General features: G+C 36.6%; 1 protein-coding gene across 1 annotated transcript; it reads left to right on the forward strand.

Moving 5' to 3' along the window:
- The first annotated feature begins 3,933 nt into the window (after positions 1 to 3,933).
- LOC101888408 (exosome complex exonuclease RRP44) lies at positions 3,934 to 7,666 on the forward strand. Its single transcript, XM_005178061.4, has 9 exons — positions 3,934 to 4,186; positions 4,261 to 4,589; positions 4,657 to 5,101; positions 5,161 to 5,742; positions 5,806 to 6,302; positions 6,357 to 6,821; positions 6,878 to 7,081; positions 7,142 to 7,280; positions 7,343 to 7,666. The coding sequence occupies exons 1-9, from the start codon at positions 4,133 to 4,135 to the stop codon at positions 7,622 to 7,624; spliced, it is 2,997 nt and encodes a 998-aa protein (XP_005178118.2). The 5' UTR covers positions 3,934 to 4,132; the 3' UTR covers positions 7,625 to 7,666.
- The last annotated feature ends 4,345 nt before the right edge of the window (positions 7,667 to 12,011 follow it).

Here is a 12,011-nt window from a genome sequence, read left to right on the forward strand (position 1 = left end):
AATCAGATTTAATGTCAAAATTACGGTATTTGGTATTTGTTTATCATTTGTTATGTGATTTCATTCACAATAATAAATTTGGTTACACATCTTCCATGACCGATAAAACCAGCTGATTTCTCTGTTGTCGAAATGCATGACATTGTGAATTAACGTTTTCGCCAGTGCCTCTCAGGCGATAACATGAAAAGTAAAATTAAAAATATAAAAAATTAATAATGAAAAAATTAAAAAATATATATATTTATATACAAGGTGAGATAAAAAAATGCAAAAAAGTCAAAAGTCATAATTCTTAATTTTATTTAAATTTTATTGAATGAAAGCAAAAATGTTGGAAATAGCATCAAATTTTAGAATAAGTTGTTCGAATTGGTCACCTTTGGCACGAATTATGGCCTTCAACCTGCCAATGAAACCGTCACATGGAAAGGAGAGGCCATGGTAGAAGAATACAGGTAGTCGCATCGACACAGCTGCTGGGACAATGAACTGTCAAACTAAATTTGAAATTGAAAATTTTGAATAAAAAATTATTCAGATTCGAAAAAATTGTTGAAAAACGAATATCATAACAATCTCCGATTGGTGTCGTATAAGAAAACATGTCAAAATCTACTTATTTTTGAAAAAGCATTTCAAAATTTTTGACATATCAATGTTCCCAAGCGTTGATGCATCTACCTGTATTTTTCCACCATGAGAGAGGCTATATAATCGTATCACTTTCGCATATAACCCCCACGTAAAACTAAAAATATGAAAAGTTAATAATAAATAAAAAACGCCATAATTTTAAAATTTTTTAAAATTTTATTGAATGAAAGCAAAAAAGTGACGGAAACCACATAAAATTTTAGAATAAGTTTAGATTTGTTCGAATCGGTCATCTTTGACACGAATTATGGCCTTCAAGCTCCCAATAAAATCGTCACACTCTACTCGAATGTTGCTCAACGGTATTTTGGCCCATTCCCGGCGAAGCGCTTGCTTTAGGTGATCGACACTTTGGTTTTTTTAGTGCTAACCATGGTAGAAGAATACAGGTAGTCGCATCAACACAGTTGCTGGGACAATGAACTGTCAAACCGATTTTGGAATTGAAAATGTTGAATGAAATTTTATTGAAATTTGTAAAAATTTTTGAAAACTGCTTATTATAACAACCTCTGATTTGCGTCGTATAAGAAAACATATAAAAATCTACTTATTATTGACAAAACATTTTAAAAATGTTGGCATATCAATGTTCCCAAGCGTTGATGCATCTACCTGTATTTTTCTACCATGATGCCAACCTTGCTTTCCAAAATACTCCAGACACAATAGTCCAACGGATTGGTATCTGGAGATTTTGGTGCCCATTTTGCGCTGGAAATGAAGCGAGGAACCTCATTTTGTAACCATTCTTGGGTGGCGTGTGCTGAGTGCGATGGTGATGAGTCCTTCTGGAATGTCCAAGTTCTGCGGCCAAAATGTTTGCGTGCCCAAGGCTTTAATACACCCTCCAGAATAATTTCGCGATAATATTCGGCATTTATTCTGTTGCCATGGTCGAGTAATACGAGCGGAGAGCGTCCATTCGCTGTTATGGCGGTCCACACCATCAGCATGGCCGGCGCTTGAGTTCTGGTGGCCAACCGAAGGTGCATATTTTCAGCGTCTCTGCGGCAAACAAACACGATCATTTTGTTTGTTTACAAACTGCTGGACAACGTATATTTTCTCATCAAAGAAATCCAAATTCGGCAGTTCCCTACTTTCGGCCAAGCGAGACATCTCTTTAGCTCTTTTGAGGCTATTTTCTTTCTGTTGCGGTGTAAGTTGTTGTACTTTTTGGAATTTCAATGGCTTTACCCCGAGTAAAATTTTCAATATTTGCCGAATGGAATATTGCGATATGTTCAACTCACGAGCCATTTTTTCGGCCACTTCGACACGGGTTTCGATCAAGTTGCTTCTTTACTTTTCGGACCATTTTTTGACTTTAGGCTACACTATCAGTATCACGGTAACGAGCGATGGTACAGACACAAAACATTTATTCCCATTTAAATGCTGGAGTGCTCTAACGTTAGCGATGGTTTTCCAGCCAAATATAAAGAAATTACAATATCACGCTTGGATTCCATCACGAATAACTTCTTTTCTGGAAAATCCTGATATGCTTTGGGCGAAACTTGAATGAATAGTAAGTATATGTCAGAGCCGGATATCAGAGCCGCATTCAAATTCTGCCGTCGTTTCCCTTTATAATTTGACATTAATATACCTAGCCATGATTCCAAGCTGTTTATGTACACTCTCCTTTTCAGTTCATTTAATATAAATAGGTTAACCCCCTATTTGGTTGGTTTGGTTTGACAGTTCATTGTCCCAGCAGCTGTGTCGATGTGGCCATGGTACAATGAAGAGAAGGTAGGTCAACTTTGAAAAAATTGCAAGTATAGAGGTCTACCTGTTTGGCTTGTAATGTCAGAATTACTATCAAAACAATAAAAAAGCAAACAACTTGTTGCATTGATTTTGAATAAATAATTTAAAACCGCGAAAACTGAATGAATGGTCAAAATTTCTTTTCAATATCATGTTCTATATATCTCTTATGGTTTATTTCGCGACAATAACTGTACATTTTGTCGATGCATTTGTTGCAATAAGCATTTTGAAAACACCCGAATTTGAATATTTTCTGAACAATTTTTTATTATTGAAAAGAAGACACACACATAAGCAAATGAAGTTGACATATTAAGCCAGAAAAATAAAAAAATTTAAATCATATGGTAGTTCTGCCCTACCTTGAATTCATTGTACCATGGATGTGGCTACCTGTATTTTTCTACCACGAAATAAAAATATAAACAAAACTTCAAATGAAATTTGACACACTGTAGACACAATTCAGGGTTTGCTGCTACTTTCTAAAGATAGTACCATGCATGGTACAATGAAAAGAAGGTAGGTCAACTTTGAAAAAATTGCAAGTATAGAGGTCTACCTGTTTGGCTTGTAATGTCAGAATTATCAAAAAAAACATGTTGCATTTATTTTGAATAAATAACTGAAACCCCCGATAACTGAATGAAAGGTCAACACTTCTTTTCAAAATCATGTACTATATATCTCTAAAGGATTATTTCGCTACAAAAACTCTAGATTTTGTCGATGCATACGTTGAAATAAACATATTGAAAACACCCGAATTTAAATGTTTTCTGAACAATTTTTTGTTATTGAAAAGAAAACACATACATAAACAAATAAAGATGACATATTAAGCCAAGAAAATAAAAAAATTAAATCATATGGTAGTTCTGCCCTACCTTGATATCATTGTACCATGGTTGCTGCCATGGTACAATGAAGAGAAGGTAGGTCAACTTTGAAAAAATTGCAAGTATAGAGGTTTACCTGTTTGGCTTGTAATGTCAGAATTAGTATCAAAACAATAAAAAATCAAACAACTTGTTGCATTTATTTTGAATAAATAATTGAAAACCGCGATAACTGAATGAAAGGTCAACACTTCTTTTCAAAATCATGTACTATATATTTCTAAAGGATTATTCCGCTACAAAAACTCTAGATTTTGTCGATGCATACGATAAAATAAACATTTTGAAAACATCCGAATTTGAATGTTTTCTGAACAATTTTTTTGTTATTGAAAAGAAAACACATACATAAACAAATAAAGATGGCATATTAAGCCAAGAAAATAAAAAAATTGAAATCATATGGTATCATAGCCCTACCTTGATATCATTGTACCATGGTTGCTGCTACCTTCTAATAATTGTACCATGTGTACTACCTTTAATTTAGTGTTGCCTAATGATCCCTTGAACACTCTATTGATTTTTAAATCCCTATAATGGTTTGTTTTTCGATCTTGAAAAACCTAATGCCTTCGAAGTTTTTGTTTTGATCTTGTATTTCATCGTCCATTCTTCCCTGCACTTTGATTTCACCAAGGCGCGTTACTGCTGAACAACGCCGTTGCCGCAAGCAAATCAAAACACGTTTTGTAAATAACTCCTTCACAGGAACAAATCTTGGAAGGATTAAGTGATAATTCCCAATTAAAAAATAAAATACATCGCTTGAAAGGGCTAGAGCTTTTAACACAATGCAGACTATACGCGAATTTACTAGAAAAACCAAAAGAGGGAACATCCTTAAGGTGAGTGTGGGATTATAAGCAGGTCCAGAAGTTTGTTATATTTTGAATGTAATGTTCTTTTATTTTGGCAACAGATTGTACGTGAACATTATTTACGCATCGATTTGGGCTGTGGCTCTGATATATGCCATCGCTGCCAGCAAGATGAAGATGGTGTACAGCTAATGAGTGACCGCATGAACCGGAGCACCTTGTTCGATTTCCCGCATTATGTGGTATTGGATACGAATGTTGTGCTGCATCAAATCGATGTTCTGGAGGAAGATGCTTTGCGTAACGTTATTGTACTGTCCACGGTGCTACAAGAGGTCAAACACTGTAGTTCAGTTATATACAAACGATTCCACGAAGTTGTCCAGCACAAGCCACGTGGTTTCTTTGTCTTTGTCAATGAACATCACAAGTGAGTTGAAATTGGAATGTTAAAAAGGATCCATAATCTCAAAATAATTTTTTGTATTCATTTAAAGGGATACCTATGTAGAGAGACAGCCCGGCGAATCGGCCAATGATCGTAATGATCGGGCCATACGATTTGCCACATCCTGGTATGATGGACACATCTTGGATGTACAACAGTCGGCAGTCAAGAAATCGAAAGGAAAACAATTGACAAGAGTTGTTTTGATTACCGATGACATTGACAATAAAGAGAAAGCCGAAAAGGAAGGCATATTGGCGGCCACAGCAGAGGAGTACATTAAATCCTTGGTCGATTATCCCATGCTAATTGATAAATATGCCCGTAAGGACATTGAAAAGGATCGCGAGACAGATCCTCTGTTTCCCATGCATTTGAGTATGAATGAGATAATCGAAGGTGTGAGGAATCAACGTCTCTTGCAGGGAGCATTTCAGGCATCAAGGGAAAACTATTTGGAAGGTTCGGTTAATGTGGAAGGATATGAGAATCCTGTAAGTGAAATTGCTTCACACCTGTCGGCCTATGATATTAATTTTTGTTCTTTTCTTAGATTCTCATTCAAGGCCGTGATTCATTGAATCGTGCGGTTGATGGCGATTTAGTGGCCATTGAACTTTTGCCCGAATCCAAATGGTCGGCCCCTAGTGAAATTGTTCTCGAGGAAGCCGACACCATTGATGTGGGTGAAGGTGAGACGGACGAGGAGCCGGCTGAAGATGTTTTGGCAGATGCTGCATTGAAAGCCTCGGCTAGCGGAGAAAAAAGACCCACAGCCAAGGTTGTGGGCATTATAAGACGTAAACGTCGTCAATATTGCGGTATTCTACAACCAGCCCAATTACCGGGTGGGACAAAACATATTTTTATACCAGCCGATCGTAAAATACCTCGAGTACGCATTGAAACCAGACAAGCGGATAAGTTACAAAATCAACGTATCATTGTGGCCATTGACACATGGCCACGATCATCGCGTTATCCCCATGGACATTTTGTGAGGGCTTTAGGTGCCCTGGGAGATGTTGAGACTGAAAATGAGGTTATTCTTTTGGAACATGATGTGCCGCATAGTAAATTTTCCGAAGAGGTGCTTAGCTTTTTGCCCCAAATGCCTTGGACCATTACACCGGAGGTGAGTAGTATGGGGGGGGGATATTTTGAAGAACTTTTTAATTACTTGTATTTGGCTATTTAGGACTATGCCGCCCGTGTTGATCTCAGGGACTTGGATATATGTTCTGTCGATCCTCCAGGCTGTACAGATATTGATGATGCTTTGCACTGTCGAGACTTGCCAAATGGCAATTTGGAAGTTGGTGTCCACATTGCCGATGTCAGTCATTTCATACGTCCCGGCAATGCCTTGGACAAGGAGGCAGCCAGCCGTGGCACCACCGTTTATTTGGTGGGCAAACGTATTGACATGGTGCCAGATTTGCTGAGTTCAAATCTATGTTCGTTGCGTGGTGGTGTGGAACGTTTTGCCTTCTCATGTATTTGGGAAATGGATCATGAGGCCAATGTTATCAGCAAGAAATTCCATAAATCTGTTATAAAATCCAAATCCGCAATGACCTATGAAATGGCCCAAATTATCATAGACGATAAGACACAGAATCACAACATTGCCAAATCTTTGCGTAATTTGAATAAATTGGCCAAGATTTTGAAGAAACGTAGAATGGATAATGGGTAAATAGAGAGGAGGCCTTAAAGTATAATTTATTTAATTTTAATTTCTTACAGAGCATTGGTTTTGGCCTCACCTGAAATTCGTTTCCAGGTAGACAGCGAAACCCATGAACCTCTGGAAGTTGAGGCAAAACAACTGCGTGACACCAATTCGATGGTAGAAGAATTCATGTTATTGGCCAATGTAACGGTGGCCGAACACATTGCCCAGGAATTCCCAGAATGTGCCATGTTGCGTAGACATCCCCGGCCACCGCTGAGCAATTTTGAGCCATTGATCAAGGCTGCGCGTCATCAAAACTTTGAGATTTGTTGTGATTCTGGTTTGGAATTTTCCAAATCGTTGGATACATGTGTTAAGCCCGATAATCCCTATTTCAATACCATGATACGTATTTTGGCAACAAGGTGTATGATGCAGGCCTTGTATTTTATTAGTGGTACCCTGCAAAAGGATCAATTTGAACATTATGGTTTGGCGGCACCGATTTATACGCATTTCACTTCGCCCATTAGAAGGTATGTTCTATTTTTAAATTCCCATGGAATTGGAGTTAATCTCTCCTTCTTTATAGATATTCCGATATAATTGTCCATCGCTTGCTGGCCGCTTCCATAGGTGCGGACAGTACCTATGCTGCATTGCTGGACAAAAATGCCAATGCCGAATTGTGTCACAATTTAAATTATCGCCATAAAATGGCTCAATATGCCGGTAGAGCCTCAGTGGCCCTAAACACTCATTTATTCTTTAAAGGAAAGGTTCAGGATGAAGAAGGGTAAGGAGAGCCTTACAACAATATAAACAAGTTTCACTACTTAATACTCATATTTTACAGTTACATTTTATTTGTACGCAAAAATGCCCTGCAAATTCTTATACCCAAATTCGGTTTGGAGGGTACAATTTATTTGAATGCCCTAAAGGATGATCAAAAGAAATCGAATAATGGCGTTGTATTTACATTCAATGAAGAGGTATAAATTATTTCTACTCAAGTCTATTTGAATATTTAAAATATAACATCTATCCCATTTAGGATTATACCCAACGTTGTGGTGACATTATCTTTCATGCCTTTGATCCGGTTACGGTACGCCTGAGCTTGGACTCCAGTAATATTCAACATGAAAAATTAGTTTTTCAATTGGTTAAACCTTATATAAAAGGTTTTAGCATTGAAATTGATGACAATGCTGCTGGTGGTGGTGGTGCTGCTGCTAGCGCTGCTGCAATAAAATCGAACGATGTTGAAATGACCCCAATAGCTCCACCACAAAAGAAAATTAAAAAATCCAAACAAAATAAAAATAATAAATAACCCATTAAATTGGTAAATAATTTACAAAAAACAACAACAACAAATGCCATCATTATTCACCGTTGCCGTTGTATTTGAGTAAATAATGCACATTTAATTGAGGGATTGCAGTATGGTGGCATAATTTGTTAATTGTATTTTGACAACAACAACAATTTGATAGTGGATATTGCGTTTCGCGCTATGCTCATAATTAGAGGAATTTGACGTATTAATGGTGGGTATTTTTTGCGCAATATTTGTGATAGGGGAAAACTTCTAATAGATTCAAATAGTGTTACTGTTTTTGCTTTTGATTGTATTTTTTTTTTTAAATTTTGTTTAAACAGACACCAAGGTAGGATAGAGGAGAAAGTGTCTAAATGAATATGGTATGAATACCGTCCTTGGAACTCACACTCATTCTATCCCACTGTGGCCCTGTTAAACTTATCCCTCTCACTCCAGAGGATTAATGTCTACAGTTACAGTTCGAAGTAATTACATTTTTATACTTGGCAGTTAGAGCCACTAAAAGACAAAGAATTCGATGCAAATGGTATATGAATGTAACGATCTCTTTTTATGTCTGTCATCCAATGCTTCAGAGGTCAAATTCACCGATATTGAAATAATTAGGATACATTTTCTTCAAGGAGAACCTTTTACCCAAACATCTAAATTTCCAAATTACAATCAATGCGTTTAAAATACTGAAGATAAGAAGGTACCGTAATATAGTGTTTATGTCAAAACATGGGCATATATTGAAAAATTTTTAGGGCGAATTTTTATTCAACCAAAATCTCAAAATTACACATAATATATGGAGGTCAGTCCAAGCAAGGCACCTAACAAATAATAAACTAAAAATAAACTCTATATTACACAAACTATATACTATACCAGGAAGTGGTCACTACTTCGTCGGCGAAAAGTCCACTTTAAAATTTAAGATTGGTTCCAACAGTTTGTGTTAGGACTTATTTTTATACCTTACACCATACTGTGGTCAGAGTATTATGTCTTTGTGCATTTGTTTATAACATAGAGAAGGAATCGAGATAGACCCATAGTTCTTTTTGGTGATCTGCATAGTATCACTTTCTGAGTCGATTTATGCATGTCCGTCCGTCCCTCTGTCCATGTTTTTATTTGTAAACAAAGCACAGGTCGCATTTATTGCACGATCGAGGTGATATTTTGCACAAATCATTTGTTTGGTCCAAGTACGAACCCTATGAAATTGGAGATAATCGGTAAAAGTTTTGATACAGGTCTTCGTCCCATTTGCCTTTTTTTGGTGCACAAAACGTGTAATATTAGACCAAATTAGATACAATTTGGTTACGTATAACCAAATTGAGTCTGGAAACAAGTGTGCCAAATTTGGTGGAAATCAGCTCAGATATATAGCTATAGCTCCCATATATATTCTTCATCCGACTTGTTAAAATTCTCTACCACAGCCGTAATAGGCACTCCGTAACTACGATACTCGATGAAATCTCGGAAATACTTTTGCCAAATTTCATCGAGATCGGTTCAGATTTGGATATAGCTCCCATATATATCTTCAATTCTGGGTTAAATATGCACCAATTGGCCAATATAAGTCCAAACGACCTGAATTTTGGTACATCCAACTGCGTTCAGTCTAGAAGCAAGTACATCAAATTTGGTAAAAATCGGTTCAGATATAGCTATAGCTCCAATATATATATTTCATTCGATTTGGTGTTTAAGTCCCTCACATTCGTAATATTCATTTTATCGAGAACGGCTAAGAATTGGATATAGCTCCCATATATAATCTTAATCTGATTTCAGGTTTATTGTGCAAATAATGGCTGATATCTGCCCAAATAGAGTAAATTTTGGGACGTACGTTTCCATTTTGCGGAACTCGGCTTCGATATACATATTTTTTCTAATATATTTCTTCTGGAAGTGATATCATGCACTCTACGGGGTGAAATAAAAAAAAAACTGCAACGAAGTCAAAGTGAATGAAAGCAAAAAATGTCGGAAATAGCATCAAATTTTAAGATAAGTTTAGATCTGTTCGAATTGGTCACCTTTGGCACGAATTAGGGCCTTCAAACGGCCAATGAATGTTGCTCTGCGGTATTTTGGCCCATTCCCGGCGAAACGCATGCTTGAGGTATTTTTTAGGTATTGGTATTTTTTAGTGTCAACTTTTATCCTTTCTTTCCAAAATACTCCAGACACAATAGTCCAACGGATTGGTATCCGGAGATTTTGGTGGTGCGATCGTGCTGAGTTCTGTTGGAATGTCCAAGGTCTGCTCTGGAATATTTTTCCGATAATATTCGGTATTTATTCTGATACCACGGTCGATTAATACGAGCGGAGAGCGACATCGGCTGTTATGGTGGGCCACACCATCACCATGGCCGAAGCTTGAGTTCTGGTGGCCAACCGAAGGTACACATTTTCAGCTGACCTCTTTGGCAAGAAAACACGATCATTTTGTTTGTTTAAAAACAGCTCCGATGAGACAATGAATGTTTTCCCATAGGAGAGGACAAAATCAAATTCGGCAGTTCACCACTTTCTGCCAAGCGAAGCATCTCTTTAGCTCTTTTGAGTCTATTTTCTGTTCTTTCCGTTGCGGTGTAAGTTCTTGCACCTTTTTGGAATTTCAGTGGCATTACACCGACCTCATATTTCAATATTTGCCGAATGGAATATTGCGATATGTTCAGCTCATGAGTCATTTTTGGGCCAATGCGCGCCGATTTCGATCAAGTCGCCTCTTTACTTTTCGAACCATTTCTGCAGAAGTTGCTGTTTTCTTCCGTCCACTTCCTTGACGACAGACTACACTACCAGTATCACGGTAACGAGCGGTGGTACGACACCACAACAGATTTGTTCACAATTAAATGCTGGAGTGCTCTAACGATAGCCACTTGTGGTTTTCCAGCCAAATATAAAGAAGTCACCCAATCACGCTTGAATTCCATTACGAATAATTTGTTTTCTGGAAAATTCTCATCAAAATGCTTTTGTACGCTTGTAAGCAATGAGCTGATAATGAGCTGTCACTGGAATAATTTTAACAGCTATCGGACGAGTGGCTTAGAAATGACAGAAGTCGGAAGTTGATTGCTTAATCCAATTTCAGGTTTATTGTACTAATAATGGCTAATATCAGTCCAAATGGAGTGAATTTCAGGACGTATATTTCCATTTTGTGGAACATATTTTGTTTATTATAATCCTTCTTGAAGTGATATCATGCATTCTATTATGCAATGTTATTTGGTAAAAAAAAAGATAAGAAGATCTCCGTCAAATTTATTAAAAATCGATTCAGAATTGGATATACCCCCTCTGAAACCAAACTGTATCTGCTCTAAAGCCAAATTTTGATAGGTGGTATGATTTACTTCAAATAAATGATTTTGTTACGGAAGATCTACTAAATATGCATAGTGGTATCATATAGTCGGCCCCGCCCGAATTTGCCGAGAACCTTATCACCTACTCAACAAGACTGACCCTCGTTAAAAGTTTAAAGATTCTAGCTGGGCGTTGATTCTCGGCCAGTATGTCAGTCATTTATTTGCTATTCCTTCGTATTCCAAATTCTAGGGAGCGTCTAAAAGTATGCTATAAAATTGCCAAAAATAGATTTTGAAAAAGTCACTCTTCTCTAAATACCAGAGTACACATGAAGCTACTATTAAGTTTAAAAATTGATGGGAGTTCCCGAGAGTATTTTATAAAATATGAAAAAGTGATGTATAATCGGGCTCTAATATGATATATATTCGACCCTTTATTCTACTTTTGGGTTATCGAACAAATCGTTTTTTTAAGTTTTTTGATGGTAAATGTAAAAACGCCGCATTATAACCTCACTTCGCCAAAGTAGTGAGTGCTGTTCTGAAGGTAAATATAAGTCAGTGGGCCAGTATCTCATAGCTAGTCTTCACCACTTACTTTCATGATGATATCCTCCTTTCGAAACTATTGAGTTCAATCTTTTAAAACATTATTCTATTGATATTTTCAATCACACACAAATACCTAAAAAAAACTGTGATACAAAATCAAAATCTCAATTTATTATGATAATTTGTTTCTTTTGCCTGAAACAATATAAAAAATAAATAATAAAAAAAAAACACATTTCAAAAAAACAAAAAATATAAAAGTAGACCCACCTGGGCAACATTGTTTTAAACTATTGCATGAACACTTAATCAACTCGAATACACATTGTATGAACGAATATTACACCTTTGGACTATCAACACTGAAAGCCCAACCAAAAAGCCAATGACACTAAAATTTCTAGCGACGCATATAATTTCGAATTCTTCTTTTTGTATCTTTTTTTCGGTACCCTCATTCATTAACATTTTAATTCCACCGC

The sequence above is a fragment of the Musca domestica genome, unplaced genomic scaffold (genome assembly GCF_030504385.1).
Source record: "Musca domestica strain aabys unplaced genomic scaffold, Musca_domestica.polishedcontigs.V.1.1 76, whole genome shotgun sequence".
Taxonomy (NCBI): Eukaryota; Metazoa; Arthropoda; class Insecta; order Diptera; family Muscidae; genus Musca; species Musca domestica.